This window comes from Urocampus carinirostris, chromosome 2 (assembly GCF_059441175.1).
Source record: "Urocampus carinirostris isolate Australia breed hairy pipefish chromosome 2, RoL_Ucar_1.0, whole genome shotgun sequence".
Lineage (NCBI taxonomy): Eukaryota > Metazoa > Chordata > Actinopteri > Syngnathiformes > Syngnathidae > Urocampus > Urocampus carinirostris.
Window position 1 is genome coordinate 60,367,546 of NC_142350.1, and position 18,617 is coordinate 60,386,162.

The window sequence follows — 18,617 nt, forward strand, 5'->3', positions numbered from 1 at the left end:
CACGGTAAAATGAGTTAACCTTTGGATCTGCTGCCATAATGACAGGAAATCAAGAATAATTAAGACAAAGATTTATATACTGTACATCTTTGAAGTGGATTTTTTTATATAAAATTATCTTAGTATACATCCATCCACTATTTGCACCGCTTATCCTCAGTAGGGTCACGGGGGTGCTGGAGCCCATCCCAACTAGCCTCGGGCTTTGGGCAGGGGACACCCTGAACTAATTGGCAGCCAGTCGCAAGGCACACAGAGACAGACAATTCCCTCGCTCATTCACACCTAGGGTTAATTTGAATGCATAACCCACAAAACCAAGACTATAGTTGTTATTTGAAGTCAAAAAGGGTGAATACATTCTATAATAATAATAATAATAATAATAATAATAATAATAATAATAATTTCCTTGTATTGTCATTCTGTGTAACAATGTACACAGAACGAAATGTCGATTGCACCTGACCCGTTGTAGCGAGCCGATGCAGCCGCAGCCAACAGAGGGCGCCGCCGACCACTTTTTAAGTCTTAGGAATGACTCGGCCGGGGCGCGAACCACCGACCTCCCAGTCTCAAAGCGGGCGCCTTACCATCTAGGCTACTGAGCTATCTCTGCTTTGAACTAAATTTGTGGAAATTTTCCTTGATTTGGTCCACGACTTGTAATAGGGTGCTATGGTTGGTACTGAGGTCAGAACTGTTGAGAACCACTCTAAGGCCTCTTCTGCTCCAACATGGATTGGCCAAACACCGTCTGTGAACTGAGACAAGATCAACACTGTTTTTAAAGTGTGAGGCTTGTCAGTACATCACCAGTTCTCAGGTGTAAGATGCTTCAGTTTGATTACATTTTACGTTTTTGGTCATCACTTGATATTTTAATGATCCACACACTAAACTAAAAATATCATTTATCCTTTGATAATTTGAGCACAACAGAGGGAAGGACCGTAACGCCTCCTCAACACACCGACCAATAGCATGATTTTGATGACTCGATGTATTCCTACTTCAGTCTCAGCACCTTCCCCTCACAAGCGCTTCGGTAGCATCGTGATGGAAACTTGCACCAGGACGAGTATGCTCTATTTAACTTGAATTAACGTGTGTTGTGTGCTTGTCATGATGTTGGGCAATGAAACACTGATGCTAACCCTTGGTGGATTTTTAGAGGTTGAAAAGTACAGATATGTTTACTTCATAACCTTTTTGGCACTGTATGTTTTTATTTTATGTTCTAATTGCGTTCTTATTGGTGTCATTTGGTGTAACAGGAACCTTCATGAGCCCATGTACATTTTCATTGCAGCTTTGTCTCTCAACTCGCTTTTGTCCAGCACTGTTATATTCCCTAAACTTGTCATCGATGTCTTGTCTCAGCTGCAGAGCATTTCTTATTCTAGCTGCGCGGTGCAGGTTTTCTGTTTCTACAGTTTTCTTAGTTCTGACGTATGGCTATTGTTAGTCATGTCCTATGACAGATATGTATCCATCTGCAGGCCTCTGTTGTATGCATCAAAAATGGGCACCGGTTGTGTGAGCGTTTCCTTAGCTCTTGCTTGGAGTGTTCCTTTCTGTCTGATGTCAATAACAGTTGCCCTTCAGACCAAACAAAAAATCTGCAATTTGACTTTGGGCGGATTCTTTTGCAATATTACTTTTATTGAGATCCACTGTTTATTACCAGCATACCTCATCTTCTCATCTATAGTAAATATATTTATCTTGTTGATCATCCCTGTGCTCTTAATCCTCTTCACATACTTGAAGATATTCGTGGTTGCCTATAAAAGCCAGGGAGAGGTTGGGAAGAAAGCAATCGATACATGTATACCTCACATGATTGTTTTGATGATGACTTTCCTTTTCATGTTTTTTGAATGTGTGACAGGGATCCTAAAGTCGGTTCTTCCGAAAACTGTGCGATGGATTATGGGTCTTATGGTTGTCATTTGCAATCCTTTGCTTAATCCAATCATTTACGGGTTGAAAATGAAAAAAATCCGCAAGCATATTCTGGGAGTGATGTTGAAAACCTGCCAAGCGGAGCGATGAAAAATGATGCTTCTCATTTTGGTAAAATTAGACTAACTGATTGACAGAAGATTTCAGCTAAGACTTGCTGTTTGTATATACAGGTGTCTTTTTTGAATGAACTGATGATGCATTCCTTGAAGAATGCCTGGTGATAATTCCCTTGCAAAGGATGAAGAAAAGACCACCAATCTTCCATAACGTGAACAAATGGAAACAAAATGACAATGTCCCTGCTGCACTCTTCAATACGCCGCCTGCACCCTTTAATAAATTGTTTGAACAAACTATTTGTGCATTAGTTATTTTGAATTATGTGAATGCATAACCCACAAAACAAATTGGTATGTTGTAAATATTTTTGGTTAATTAGAATATATCAAAAATGTTGGTTTGTTGCTTGGTTCCCTCCACAATGGAGGGAATAAAAAAAATGGCGGGAGAACGGCCGGCTGGGCCCGGACCTAATTATTGACATTTTAAACCCAAACTCGGCCCAAGATCTCACCTCCAATTCCAATCAACAGACATTAGATTTGAACAAAACGAAATGTATTCAATTCTGACATGATCCCACTTGTTCAACCATGAAGATATAAATAAACAATGTAAGGCATGAAAGTATCTGAAAATAAATTCCTGGACGCCAAAGTAAATGAGAAAATGGGCTGTATATCACATGTAAACCACATTAAAAGGAAAACAAGTGGCAATTGCACATAAAGTAAGGTTTAAAAAATCTCAATTGAACAATATCTAAGTAGTAAAATTATTTTTTAAAAAACAACCAGTCAAAGTATTTCAAAAATGAAACAATACCATGTCACAGTAAAATGAGTTAACCTTTGGATCTGCTGCCATAATGACAGGAAATCATAAATAGTTAAGACAAAGATTTATATTCTGTACATCTTTGAAGTGGATTTTTTTATATAAAATTATCTTAGTATACATCCATCCATTATTTGCACCGCTTATCCTCGGTAGGGTCATGGGGGTGCTGGAGCCCATCCCAACTAGCCTCGGGCTTTGGGCAGGGGACACCCTGAACTAATTGGCAGCCAGTTGCAGGGCACACATGGACAGACAACTCCCTCGCTCATTCACACCTAGGGACAATTTGGACCGGCCAATTCACCTGAAATGCATGTTTTTGGAACGTGGGAGGAAACCGGAGTGCCCGGAGGAAACCCACGCAAGCACGGGGAAAACATACAAACTCCGCACAGGAAGTCTGGAGCTGGATTTGAACCCACGACAGGTTCCCATGACATGAACTGTGCCGCACAAGCGCTAACCACTGTGCCGCCGTGCTGCCCCTATTATCTCTGCTTTAAACTAAATATGTGGAAGTTTTTCCTCGATTTGGTCCACGACTTGTAATAGGGTGCTATGGCTGGTACTGAGGTCAGAACTGTTGAGAACCACTGAGTTAGAATACCCAGTGACCTGTAAGGCCTCTTCTGCTCCATCATGGATTGGTTAAACTTCGTATGTGAACTGAGACTGGATCAACACTGTTTTTAAAATGTTAGGCTGGTTAGTACATCACCAGTTCTCAGGCGTTAGATGTTTATGTTTGATTACATTTTACTTTTTTGGTCATCACTTGATATTTTAATGATCCACACACTAAACTAAAAATATCATTTATCCTTTGATAATTTGAGCACTACAGAGGGAAGGACCGTAACGCCTCCTCAACACACCGACCAATAGCATGATTTTGATGACTCGATGTATTCCTACTTCAGTCTCAGCACCTTCCCCTCACAAGCGCTTCGGTAGCATCGTGATGGAAGCTTGCACCAGGACGAGTATGATCTATTTAACTTGAATTAACGTGTGTTGTGTGCTTGTCATGATGTTGGGCAATGAAACACTGATGCTAACCCTTGGTGGATTTTTAGAGGTGGAAAAGTACAGATATGTTTACTTCATAACCTTTTTGGCACTGTTTGTTTTTATTTTATGTTCTAATTGCGTTCTTATTGGTGTCATTTGGTGTAACAGGAACCTTCATGAGCCCATGTACATTTTCATTGCAGCTTTGTCTCTCAACTCGCTTTTGTCCAGCACTGTTATATTCCCTAAACTTGTCATCGATGTCTTGTCTCAGCTGCAGAGCATTTCTTATTCTAGCTGCGCGGTGCAGGTTTTCTGTTTCTACAGTTTTTTTTTTTCTGACATATGGCTATTGTTAGTCATGTCCTATGACAGATATGTGTCCATCTGCAGGCCTCTGTTGTATGCATCAAAAATGGGCACCGGTTGTGTGAGCGTTTGCTTAGCTCTTGCTTGGTGTGTTCCTTTCTGTCTGATGTCAATAACAGTTGCCCTTCAGACCAAGCAAATAATCTGCAATTTGACTTTGGAAGGATTCTTCTGCAATAATACTTTCATTGAGATCCACTGTTTATTACCAGCATACCTCATCTTCTCATCTATAGTAAATATATTTATCTTGTTGATCATGCCTGTGCTCTTAATCCTCTTCACATACTTGAAGATATTCGTGGTTGCCTATAAAAGCCAGGGAGAGGTTGGGAAGAAAGCAATCGAGACATGTATACCTCACATGATTGTTTTGATGTTGACTTTCCTTTTAATGTCTTTTGATGGTGTGACAGGGATCCTAAAGTCGGTTCTTCCGAAAACTGTGCGATGGATTATGGGTCTTATGGTTGTCATATGCAATCCTTTGCTTAATCCAATCATTTACGGGTTGAAAATGAAAGAAATCCGCAAGCATATTCTGGGATTGATGTTGAAAACCTGCCAAGCGGAGCGATGAAAAATGATGCTTCTCATTTCGGTAAAATTAGACTAACTGATTGAGAGAAGATTTCAGCTAAGACTTGCTGTTTGTATATGCAGGTGTCTTTTTTGAATGAACTGATGCATTCCTTGAAGAATGCCTGGTGATAATTTCCTTGCAAAAGAAGAAGAAATGACCACCAATCTTCCATAACGTAAACAAATGGAAACTAAATTACAATGTCCCCGCTGCACTCTTCAATACCTCGCCTGCGGCCTTTAATAAATTGTTTAAACAAACTATTTGTGCATTAATTATTTTGAATTATGTGAATGCATAACCCACAAAACAAATTGTTATGTTGTAAATATTTTTGGTTAATTAGAATATATCAAAAATGTTGGTTTGTTACTTGGTTCCCTCCACAAAGGAGGGAACAAAAAAATGGCGATAGAACGGCCTGTGTTATGCCGAGAAATGCATCCCTGCCAAGAATTGCATGCCCTGTCGCGGGAGCGCGCACACGTCACTCCCGCTACTACAACCACTTTTACCTCTTTTTATCTCACTTTTATATCACTTTTCGGGAATGTAATGGCGAACATATATCCAAGACCACTTCGTCTTGCATTTCTTGGGAATGTAATACAACTTAAACTATTCCATCTTGTATTTGTTGTGAATGTAATCGAACAGTAATGCACACCGTATATGAATCACTTTCGAACAGGTAACGTGTTTATTTTGCCTTTTTCGACTCAGATCGCTAGTATTTTAACTGTTATGCACTCTACCATAAAGCTTATTATGCTGAAACGAACTGTCAAATCATCAACAGATGAAAGGGAGACGAACATGTTCGATTTCTTCTCATCGTCAAACGAAGACGTAACACGTCGATTATTGTATTTTGTTTTTGACTTGAATAAACAGATCATCGTGTGCCTAATATTGTCACAGCAACAGTGTCATTTTCATTTTTCTAGTACAAATGATCCAACGTCAACCTAATAAATGTAAATAATGCTGGTGGGAGGGACCAGCCTGGCTGCAACAGCCTGGCTGCTGAGAAATGCACCACCCATCTATCTCTGGCTATGAAGGTCGCAGGTCCATGAAATTTGCCCTGATTAATAGTGGTGGGCCCTGCGATTGGCTGGCAACCAGTTCAGGGTGTCCCCTGCCCACTGCCCAATGATTGCTGGGATGGGCTCCAGCCCCCCCGCGACCCTACTGAGGATAAGCGGTGCAGCCAATGAGATGAGATGAGAATAGTTGTGGGCCCATATCCTCACAGTGAAAAGCACATCTCGCTGGATGCAACTGAACCTGTTTTAAGAGGGGGTGCATTTTTGGTCACATAAAACCCATCAAACAAGAATTATAATGTTGATTAATCAGGGAAGAATCATCTCATTTCATCTCATCAGCTGCACCGCTTATCCTCAGTAGGGTCGCGGGGGTGCTGGAGCCCATCCCAGCAATCATCGGGCAGTGGGCAGGGGACACCCTGAACTAGTTGCCAGCCAATCAGAGGGCACACGGGGACATACAACTCACTCGCTCATTCACACCTAGGGACAATTTGGACCAGCGAATCCACCTGAAATGCATGTTTTCGGAACGTGGGAGGAAACCGGAGTGCCCGGAGGAAACCCACGCAAGCACGGGGAGAACATACAAACTCGGCACAGGAAGTCTGGAGCTTGATTTGAACCCACGCAGGAGGTTCCCATGACATGAACTGTGCCGCACATGCGCTAACCACTGCCCCGTCGTGCTGCCCGGGAAGAATCATGTATATCTTTAATAACCAAATGATTCAATCATTTTTACTTAAATTATCTATTAACGAGAAAAAAACATGTGATCGTCTTCGTTAAACAACCGCAAATAGGTAAAGAAGAAATAAGCAATGTGAGAATAGTGATGTTTATTTGAAGGAATAAACTATGTAAACACTTTTCTGAAGGAACCAAAACATAAATACTTTTTCCGACAAAAAAGAAAGAGGAGGAATTTAAGCCATTGGTGTATTACAAATTAACAAATAATGTAGGCTATGTTTTGATCCTGCAAATAATTTACAGTAATTAGTCATACTTTTATGAAAAATAAAAGGCTGTCTGAATTTTTATAACAACATTTTGAATCTCAAAATTCAAATAATGACATACACAATGAGGACAACCTCAAAGTCATGAACAGTATTTAAATTAAATGTTGACCTGTGGGCCTGTTGTCATGAGATTTCGGATGTTCATGACATGTACCTAAATTGGGATTTTATAAGGATGACCTCTCACCATCAAGATGCTCATGAAAAAAAAATGCCATATCAAATTGGTTATGTAATAACATGGATCTTGCTATCTTCATGAGTTGTGTATTTACTTTTAATTCCTAAAATACTAATAAAACTCTTTAGTTTGCAGAGAAGGTATTAAAAGGAAAAGATATCACCATCAAAACCATCAAAAATGAAGTCAACAAGTTGAGACTAGATATAGCGACTTATCTACTTCAAGAATCAGGTGAGTGGCTTTTTTTAAATATCCCAAAATGAAACCCACAACCCATAATCTTGGTATTTTCTCCAATGTTATGTATTTTCTCGCTGCTGTCATGCACTTTCCGGACACATTTTCAACATAGTACCTAGTGTTTACTATGTTTGTGTACTGTAATTCTAAATGTAATTCACCCTGGTCATCCTGAAAGAGGGATTACCACTTGTGAGGTCCCTTCTCAAGGTTTCTCCTTTTCCTCACGCTGAGGTTTTGAGTTTTTCCTTGCCCGCATGTTGGTTTAAGATCAGGTAATTGTGTCATTGTAATCCTGTGCAGTCCTTTGAGACATGTTTGTGATTAAGGGCTATATAAATAAATGTGACTGGACCTGACTTGACTGTTATTTGTTGTGTCAGCAAAGGTTTGGACCAGGGTGTGGACGTTTCATTATTTTGTAGTCGTTCTTGACCCTCCTTTGGAGTGCTTTGTTGGCGACTTCCTGTTGTTGTTATAGCAGTCGTCACTTTATATTCCAAAAGGCAAAACTTTAGCATACAGCTCTACAGTCTTACATGAAAAATGCCTTGTTGCACATATACAACTGAAATTCCCAAAATGTACCTGGAAACTGTCATTTAACATTCCAGGTCATCCAAGACAAGCTCGATAAAGTATATCAGAGGATAGGCTGATTGTATTATGGGTAACTTTATTTAATGTCATAGCTTTAATAATAATAATAATATATATATGTATATATATATTTTTATATTACACTGCAGGCAGGTGAAAAGTTCCTACACGACACCCGACAATATAAAAATGTATGTTTTTTGAGGAAAAGTTAAACTCTGTGTGGATTTTTACTCTTAGTCTTTACAGATGATCTCAGCAACGTGTGTCACCGCTGTGGGTCTGAGAGGTCTGCTGACATACAATGGGTAAATATGTCAACATCACTAAATACAGTCATGTGAATTAATAGCACGACACTGATAACATGAATGTGGAAATTGAATAGATGTGTTGTATAAATGATGCAAATTATACCAGCATGTCTATGTGGTCATTAAATCAATCAATCAACCCAACAAACAAGGTCAAACATGACACGGGGTGCAAAATAAGGACTTGCCTATACATGGTAACAAGTAAACCTCATCTCATCTCATTAACTGCACCGCTTATCCTCAGTAGGGACGCGGGGGTGCTGGAGCCCATCCCAGCAATTATCGGGCAGTGGGCAGGGGACACCCTGAACTGGTTGCCAGCCAGTCGCAGGGCACACGGGGACATACAACTCACTCGTTCATTCACACCTAGGGACCAATTCACCTGAAATGCATGTCTTTGCAATGTGGAAGGAAACCGGAGTGCCCGGAGGAAACCTACGCAAGCCCATTTTATTTTTTAAAGATTTGCTGTGACATCTGTGATCGATGGTATCACCACGGATGTGTCCAAAAGCCTCCAGTGGAAGAAGGATACCTATGCCCTGCATGTTTTTTTTTGCCTATTTATCCCGATAGTCTTTTGTCTTTTTTTTTCTCTTTGAGGTCATTATTACATGTTTTACCCTGGAGAGCCATGTCCAATCTCGTTGCATACCATGTTTCCCAAAGTCTATTCTATTGATGTCTTTGGATATCTACCTTAAAGCGACATCTGATGCTTTTTTTTCGTGTTCGAGTTTGTGTTTTGGTTCATTCAGAAAAGTGTTTACATAGTTTATTCCTTCAAATAAACATTACTATTCTCACGCTGCTTATATCTTCTTTACCTATTTGCAGTCTTTTAACGAAGTCGATCACATGTTTGTTTCTCGTATATAGATAATTTAAGTAAAAATGATTGAAACATTTGGTTATTAAAGATATACATGATGCTTCCCTGATTAATCAACATTATAATTCTTGCTTGAGGGGTTTTATGTGACCAAAAATGCACCCCCTCTTAAAACAGGTTCAATTGCATCCAGCAAGATGTGCTTTTCACTGTGAGGATATGGGCCCACCACTAGTCTCATCTCATCAGCCGTACCGCTTATCCTCATTAGGGTCACGGGGGGGCTGGAGCCCATCCCAGCCATCTCCGGGCAGTGGGCAGGGGACACCTTGAACTGGTTGCCAGCCAATCGCAGGGCACACAGAGACAGACAACTCATTCGCACATTCACACCTAGGGACAATTTGGACCGGCCAATTCACCTGAAATGCATGTTTTTGGAATGTGGGAGGAAACCGGAGTGCCCGGAGGAAACCCACGCAAGCACGGGGAGAACATACAAACTCCGCACAGGAAGTCTGGAGCTGGATTTGAACCCACGACAGGTTCCCATGACATGAACTGTGCCGCACAAGCGCTAACCACTGCGCCGCCGTGCTGCCTCCCACCACTAGTAATCAGGGTAAATTTCTTGGATATAGTTCGCCATTACATTCCCGAAAAGTTATATAAAAGTGAGATAAAAAGAGGTAAAAGTGGTTGTAGTAGCGGGAGTGACGTGTGCGCGCTCCGGCGACAGGGGATGCAATTCTCGGCAGGGATGCATTTCTCGGCATAACACCGGCCGGGCCCAGCCAGACATAATTATCGACATTTTAAACCCAAACTCGGCCCAACATCTCACCTCCATTTCCAATCAATAGACATTAGATTCGAACAAAACAATGTATTCAATTCTGACACGATCCCACCTGTTCAACCATGAAAGTATAAATAAACAATGTAAGGATTGAAAGTACATTCCTGGACGCCAAAGAAAATGAGAAAATTGGCTGTATATCACATGTAAACCACATTAAAAGGAAAACAAGTGGCAATTGCACATAAAGTCAGGTTTAAAAAATCTTAATTGAACAATATCTAAGTAGTAAAATTAATTTTTTTAAAAAAACAACCAGTTACAGTATGTCGGGGGCGGCAGTAGCTCAGGAGGTAGAGCGCTCGTCTTGGGATCAAGGGATCCCAGTTCGAATCCCCGCTTGTCCGTGTTACATCTCGAAGTGTCCTTGGGTAAGACATTGAACCCCCAATACCCCCAATAAGCAGGTTAGCACCTTACATGGCTGCACAGATCACGGCCGCTATTGGGAAATGTGAAGCACAATGTAAAGCGCTTTGGGAAGTCTTAACTTGAAAAGCGCTATATGAATATAGATCATTTAATTTCATTTCATTTCACAAATAATACCAATAATGTAGGCTATGTTTTGATCCTGCAATCAATATACAGTAATTAGTCATACATTTATGAAAAATAAAAGGCTGTCTGAATTTTTATAACAACATTTTAAATCTCAAAATTCAAATAATGACATACACAGTATGTCATTTACACATGTCACAGTAAAATGAGTTAACCTTTTGATCTGCTGCCATAATCAGAGGAAATCATAAATAAATAAGACAAAGATTTATATTTTTTTGGTTTGAACAAATTTATTGACACTAATAACAGAAAACAGTCATCACAATCTCAACAGCAATTAAGCACATTCACAATATTATATTCCAATATGACGTTTTTAACAGCAAACACAATGTGATGTTTGAACAACCCTTCTCGAAAATCAATCAAGCATATTCACAATTTCATTATATAACATCTTTGTTAGTGTCAATAGATCCGTCCAGGCCAAAGTCGATTGTCCTCGGTCTGAACAAATCCACCGACACCAACAGCAGCAAAACAAACACGACAATCTCAACAGCCATCAAGCATATTCACAATTTTTTTATATCTGACAATATGACGTGACGATATGACGTTTTGACATTTTTTTCTGACATTTTCAACATCAATTAAACAATTTCAGACTTATTTTCTTTTAACAGTAGTTAACCAGCGTGTAAAAGGCAATACTATTGTGCAAGGGCATAGCTCTGCCATCCCACCCTCCCAAGCAGCATTCTTCCAGTCCTCTGTGTGGGTCCTCTCCCTTCTGTGTGGGTCCTCTCCCTTCTGGGTTTCCCAACCCAGGCCGTTGCTGCCGGGACTCCCACAGTGTAGCTCCGGTTCCCCCCTCTGCCTGCACCTCCATACCAGCAGGTTTCTGGAGGTCCAGATGGCGTCCTTGATGGCGGTGAGAGTGAGCCAGTCCCTGGCAAAGTCGTTCCGAGACCTCCTCGACCGACTCACCTACTGTACATCTTTGAAGTGGATTTTTTTATATAAAATTATCTTAGTATGCATCCATCCATTATTTGCACCGCTTATCCTCAGCAGGGTCACGGGGGTGCTGGAGCCCATCCCAACTAGCCTCGGGCTTTGGGCAGGGGACACTCTGAACTAACTGGCAGCCAGTCGCAGGGCACACAGAGACAGACAACTCACTCGCTCATTCTCACCTAAGGACAATTCGAATGCATAACCCACAAAACAAAGACTATAATTGTTATTTGAAGTCAAAAAGGGTGAATACATTCTATTATCTTTGCTTTGAACTAAATTTGTGGAAATTTTCCTTGATTTGGTCCACGACTTGTAATAGGGTGCTATGGTTGGTACTGAGGTCAGAACTGTTGAGAACCACTCTAAGGCCTCTTCTGCTCAAACATGGATTGGCCAAACACCATCTGTGAACTGAGACAAGATCAACACTGTTTTTAAAGTGTGAGGCTTGTCAGTACATCACCAGTTCTCAGGTGTAAGATGCTTCAGTTTGATCACATTTTACGTTTTTGGTCATCACTTGATATTTTAATGATCCACACACTAAACTAAAAATATAATTTATCCTTTGATAATTTGAGCACAACAGAGGGAAGGACCGTAACGCCTCCTCAACACACCGACCAATAGCATGATTTTGATGACTCGATGTATTCCTACTTCAGTCTCAGCACCTTCCCCTCACAAGCGCTTCGGTAGCATCGTGATGGAAGCTTGCACCAGGACGAGTATGCTCTATTTAACTTGAATTAACGTGTGTTGTGTGCTTGTCATGATGTTGGGCAATGAAACACTGATGCTAACCCTTGGTGGATTTTTAGAGGTGGAAAAGTACAGATATGTTTACTGCATAATCTTTTTGGTACTGTATGTTTTTATTTTATGTTGTAATTGCGTTCTTATTGGTGTCATTTGGTGTAACAGGAACCTTCATGAGCCCATGTACATTTTCATTGCAGCTTTGTCTCTCAACTCACTTTTGTCCAGCACTGTTATATTCCCTAAACTTGTCATCGATGTCTTATCTCAGCTGCAGAGCATTTCTTATTCTAGCTGCGCAGTGCAGGTTTTCTGTTTCTACAGTTTTCTTAGTTCTGACATATGGCTTTTGTTAGTCATGTCCTATGACAGACATGTGTCCATCTGCAGGCCTCTGTTGTATGCATCAACAATGGGCACAGGTTGTGTGAGCGTTTCCATAGCTCTTGCTTGGTGTGTTCCTTTCTGTCTGATGTCAATAACAGTTGCCCTTCAGACCAAACAAAAAATCTGCAATTTGACTTTGGAGGGATTCTTTTGCAATATTACTTTTATTGAGATCCACTGTCTATTACCAGCATACCTCATCTTGACATCTACGGTAAACATATTTATCTTGGTGATTATCCCTGTGCTCTTAATCCTCTTCACATACTTGAAGATATTTGTTGTTGCCTATAAAAGCCAGGGAGAGGTTGGGAAGAAAGCAATCGAGACTTGTATACCTCACATGATTGTTTTGATGTTGACTTTCCTTTTCATAACTTTTGATGGTGTGACAGGGATCTTAAAGTCGGTTCTACCGAAAACTGTGCGATGGATTATGGGTCTTATGGTTGTCATATGCAATCCTTTGCTTAATCCAATCATTTACGGGTTGAAAATGAAAGAAATCCGCAAGCATATTCTGGGATTGATGTTGAAAACCTGCCAAGCGGAGCGATGAAAAATGATGCTTCTCATTTCGGTAAAATTAGACTAACTGATTGACAGAAGATTTCAGCTAAGACTTGCTGTTTGTATATACAGGTTTTTTTGGGGAATGAACTAATGCATTCCTTAAAGAATGCCTGGTGATAATTTCCTTGCAAAAGAAGAAATGACCACCAATCTTCCATAACGTGAACAAATGGAAACTTAATGACAATGTCCCTGCTGCACTCTTCAATACCTCGCCTGCACCCTTCAATAAATTGTTTGAACAAACTATTTGTGCATGAATAATTTTGAATTATGTGAATGCATAACCCACAAAACAAATTGGTATGTTGTAAATATTTTTGGTTAATTAGAATATATAAAAAATGTTGGTTTGTTGCTTGGTTCCCTCCACAAAGGAGGGAACAAAAAAATGGCGAGAGAACGGCCGGCCGGGCCCGGCCCGACCTAATTATTGACATTTTAAACCCAAACCCGGCCCAAGCTCTCTCTTGCTGTTCCAATAAACTGACATTAGATTTGAATGAAACGAAATGTATTCATTTCTGACACGATCCCACCTGTTCAACCATGAAGATATGAATAAACAATGTAAGGATTGAAAGTAAATTCCTGGACACCAAAGTAAATGAGAAAATGGGCTGTATATCACATGTAAACCACATTAAAAGGAAAACAAGTGGCAATTTCACATAAAGTCACGTTTAAAAAAATCTTAATTGGACATCATCTAAGTGGGAAAATTAATATAAAAAACAGTCAGTTACACTATATCAAAAATGAAACAATACCATGTCACAGTAAAATGAGTTAACCTTTGGATCTGCTGCCATAATGACAGGAAATCATAAATAAATAAGACAAAGATTTATATTGGTTTGAACAATTTTATTGACACTATTAACAGCAAATAAACAATGTGAGGTTTGGACATTTTTTCTTGACAATCTTAACAGCAATTAAGCATATTCAGAATTTCGTTATACCTGACAATATGACGTTTTAACAATTTTTTCGACATTTAAACAGCAATTAAACACACAATTTCATTATATCATATCCCAACAAACTGTACATCTTTGAAGCGGATTATTTTATATAAAATTATTTTAGTATACATCCATCCATCCATTATCTGCACCGCTTATCCACAGCAGGGTCACGGGGGTGCTGGAGCCCATCCCAACTAGCCTCGGGCTTTGGGCAGGGGACACCCTGAACTAATTGGCAGCCAGTCGCAGGGCACACAGAGACAGACAACACACTCGCTCATTCTCACCTAAGGACAATTTGATCGCATAACCCACAAAACAAAGACTATAGTTGTTATTTGAAGTCAAAATGGGTGAATACATTCTATTATCTCTGCTTTGAACTAAATTTGTGGAAATTTTCCTTGATTTGGTCCACGACTTGTAATAGGGTGCTATGGTTGGTACTGAGGTCAGAACTGTTGAGAACCACTCTAAGGCCTCTTCTGCTCCAACATGGATTGGCCAAACACCGTCTGTGAACTGAGACAAGATCAACACTGTTTTTAAAGTGTGAGGCTTGTCAGTACATCACCAGTTCTCAGGTGTAAGATGCTTCAGTTTGATTACATTTTACGTTTTTGGTCATCACTTGATGTTTTAATGATCCACATACTAAACTAAAAATATCATTCATCCTTTGATAATTTGAGCACAACAGAGGGAAGGACCGTAACGCCTCCTCAACACACCGACCAATAGCATGATTTTGATGACTCGATGTATTCCTACTTCAGTCTCAGCACCTTCCCCTCACAAGCGCTTCGGTAGCATCGTGATGGAAACTTGCACCAGGACGAGTATGATCTATTTAACTTGAATTAACGTGTGTTGTGTGCTTGTCATGATGTTGGGCAATGAAACACTGATGCTAACCCTTGGTGGATTTTTAGAGGTGGAAAAGTACAGATATGTTTACTTCATAACCTTTTTGGCACTGTATGTTTTTATTTTATGTTGTAATTGCGTTATTATTGGTGTCATTTGTTGTAACAGGAACCTTCATGAGCCCATGTACATTTTCATTGCAGCTTTGTCTCTCAACTCGCTTTTGTCCAGCACTGTTATATTCCCTAAACTTGTCGTCGATGTCTTGTCTCAGCTGCAGAACATTTCTTATTTTAGCTGCGTGGTGCAGGCTTTCTGTTTCTACAGTTTTATTAGTTCTGACATATGGCTTTTGTTAGTCATGTCCTATGACAGATATGTGTCCATCTGCAGGCCTCTGTTATATGCATCAACAATGGGCACAGGTTGTGTGAGCTTTTTATTAGCTCTTTCTTGGTGTGTTCCATTCTGTCTGATGTCAATACCAGTTGCCCTTCAGACCAAACAAAAAATCTGCAATTTGACTTTGGAGGGATTCTTTTGCAATAATACTTTTATTGAGATCCACTGTTTATTACCAGCTTACCTCATTTTGTCATCTATGGTAAATGTGTTTATCTTGTTGATTATCCCTGTGCTCTTAATCCTCTTCACATACTTGAAGATATTCGTGGTTGCCTATAAAAGTAAGGGAGAGGTTGGGAAGAAAGCAATCGAGACATGTATACCTCACATGATTTTTTTAATGACCACTTTCCTTTTGATGAACTTTGATCTAATGACAGGGATACTTGGGTCGGTTCTTCCGAAAACTGTGCGATGGATTATGGGCCTTCAAGTTGTCATATGCAATCCTTTGCTGAATCCAATCATTTACGCGTTAAAAATGAAAGAAATCCGCAAGCATATTCTGAGATTGATGTTGATGTTGAAAACCTGCCAAGTGGAGCGATGAAAAATAATGCTTCTCATTATGGTAAAATTGGACTAACTGATTGGACTTGCTTTTTGTAAATACAGGTGTCTTTTTGGAATGAACTGATGATGCATTCCTTGAAGAATGCCTGGTGATAATTCCCTTGCACAGGATGAAGAAAAGACCACAAATCTTCCATAATGTGACCAAATGGAAACAAAATGACAATGTCCCTGCTGCACTCTTCAATACCCCGCCTGCACCCTTTAATAAATTGTTTGAACAAACTATTTGTGCATTAGTTATTTTGAATTATGTGAATGCATAACCCACAAAACAAATTGGTATGTTGTAAATATTCTTGGTTAATTAGAATATATCAAAAATGTTGGTTTGTTGCTTGGTTCCCTCCACAAAGGAGGGAACAAAAAAATGGCGAGAGAACGGCCGGCCGGGCCCGGCCCGACCTAATTATTGACATTTTAAACCCAAACCCGGCCCAAGCTCTCTCTTGCTGTTCCAATAAACTGACATTAGATTTGAACAAAACGAAATGTATTCAATTCTGACATGATCCCACTTGTTCAACCTTGAAGATATAAATAAACAATGTAAGGTTTGAAAGTAAATTCCTGGACGCCAAAGTAAATGAGAAAATGGGCTGTATATCACATGTTAACCACATTAAAAGGAAAACAAGTGGCAATTGCACATAAAGTTTTAAAAAATTTTAATTGAAAAATATCTAGGTAGTAAAATTAATTTAAAAAAAAAACAACCAGTTACAGCATATCAAAAATGAAACAATACCATGTCACAGTAAAATGAGTTGAAATGAAATGTTTATGAAATGAAATGTTTATTGAAAGTATTGTTGGATACATTAATCAAAACATGACACAAAAAAACTAATGCTGAGAGTGAGCATGGCCAAATATGGTCACCTTACGCCCCCTCCCCTAAGCAAATTTGACAGATATGTTTCTGCCAACCTTTGCTTAAAGGTTTGCACCGTATTTGCACTAATAACCCGGTCAGGCAAAAAATTCCAAATTTTTGGTATCCTGAAAGAAATAAAGTTTCCGTGCAAGTTGCTGGTAGGTTTAGGCACCCGTAACTTATATCTGTGACCACGTAAACCATCAACACGACAGAACTCAAAAAATTGATCAAAAGGCACATCGATCATTCCATGCAGTACTTTGAACACAAAAATTAAATCAAATCGAATTCTACGGAGCTCCAAAAAGTCCAAGTTCAGTCTTTGTAGTCTTTCCGGATATGACAAGCTGTGCATCCCAGGTATCCGCTTCGTATACCGTCGTTGAACTCCTTCCAGTAGGTTAATGTCCTTGAGTAAGTAAGGGTTCCACACAACGCTGTTATATTCTAACCCGGGTCTAACATAAACGCAAAACATTCGAACTAAGAATGCTGGGTTCTTGTTGTAAAAGTTTCTGTAAATGTTTGATGCTATGTTATTGGCTTTGTTGGTAATTTTGGCGATATGCGTGACAAACTTTAAGTTTGAAGTAAGAGTGACACCCAGATCCTTATGTTCAGTAACAACATGCAAATCATGATCATTAATGTTATACAGCGGAACAGAACCATGTAAAAACGACTGTGCTAAGCATTTATGAGATGACAATTGCAGTTGCCACTTTTCGGACCAAAGAAAAACTGATTCTCACCTAGGGACAATTTGGACTGGCCAGTAAACCTGAAATGCATGGTTTTAGGATGTGGGAGGAAACCGTAGTGCACGGAGGAAACCCATGCAGGCATTGGGAGAGCATGCAAACTCCACACAGGACGATTCAATCTCATGACCTCAGAACTGTGCTGCCTCTCTTACTATCATACCTGTCAATAATTTTTGTCTGTCCAGTAATGAATATGTTTTTGATCATTTAATTTTATTGTGTACACCATATAATATTTTTGTAATGGAAATTTTCTCATAAAAAAGACTCGCTTATTTTGTTAGACCAGGGGTCAGCAACCTTTTCGGTGGGGCGTGCCACTTTCAAATTTCCTTGTAAATCAATGTGCCACATCAACAGAGCTGTCATTTTACACCACTCCAAAATACAACATGGATAGACATTTTAATCGTATAACTCAGTGTTTTTCAAGCCTTTTTGAACCAAGGTACACTTTTATTTATAAAAAAGTTACGTGGCACACCATCCGTTGAAAATGTTTGAAAAGGAAGTTACGTCAAATATTTCAGTGTACTACCTCATAAGCAGATAATTAGTAGATAAAAAGAAGAAAATAATATTTAATATAATAAAGAATAATGTGCTTTATTTTTTACGGTGCAATCTTAAACCTCTTTGTTAAACAAACTAAGTTATGAAATGTAGTGCGCTACCTCAAGAGCAGATCATTAGTACATAAAAAGTATATAAAAATCTACTGCCACCTACTGATGTGGATGAGTATCCCTCGTCTGAAGAGTGCAAAAATACTGAATAATGGCCTAAATTTTTGGAAAGATAAAATTCCAGCGGCACACTGGTATAACTGACCTATTTATCTTCCACTATTCTTCTTCATCAATTAACTAAAATATGAATGTGAACAAGGGCAGCACTGCAGCGCAGTGGTTAGCGCATGTGCGGCACAGTTCATGTCATGGGAACCTGTCGTGGGTTCA

The 18,617-nt window shown here is 39.6% G+C and overlaps 4 protein-coding genes across 4 annotated transcripts; all 4 read left to right on the forward strand.

Moving 5' to 3' along the window:
* The first annotated feature begins 1,128 nt into the window (after positions 1-1,128).
* LOC148372796 (olfactory receptor 10K1-like) lies at positions 1,129-2,058 on the forward strand. Its single transcript, XM_088327722.1, has 2 exons — positions 1,129-1,184; positions 1,278-2,058. Exons 1-2 carry the CDS (start codon positions 1,129-1,131, stop codon positions 2,056-2,058), a joined length of 837 nt encoding a protein of 278 aa, XP_088183848.1.
* A 1,843-nt stretch (positions 2,059-3,901) lies between these two features.
* On the forward strand, positions 3,902-4,831 carry LOC148372797 (olfactory receptor 10K1-like). The gene is made up of 2 exons (XM_088327723.1): positions 3,902-3,957; positions 4,051-4,831. The coding sequence occupies exons 1-2, from the start codon at positions 3,902-3,904 to the stop codon at positions 4,829-4,831; spliced, it is 837 nt and encodes a 278-aa protein (XP_088183849.1).
* Positions 4,832-12,254: 7,423 nt separating this feature from the next.
* Positions 12,255-13,184, forward strand: LOC148372798 (olfactory receptor 10K1-like). The gene is made up of 2 exons (XM_088327724.1): positions 12,255-12,310; positions 12,404-13,184. The coding sequence occupies exons 1-2, from the start codon at positions 12,255-12,257 to the stop codon at positions 13,182-13,184; spliced, it is 837 nt and encodes a 278-aa protein (XP_088183850.1).
* Positions 13,185-15,055: 1,871 nt separating this feature from the next.
* Positions 15,056-15,991, forward strand: LOC148372799 (olfactory receptor 10K1-like). The gene is made up of 2 exons (XM_088327726.1): positions 15,056-15,111; positions 15,205-15,991. The coding sequence occupies exons 1-2, from the start codon at positions 15,056-15,058 to the stop codon at positions 15,989-15,991; spliced, it is 843 nt and encodes a 280-aa protein (XP_088183852.1).
* The last annotated feature ends 2,626 nt before the right edge of the window (positions 15,992-18,617 follow it).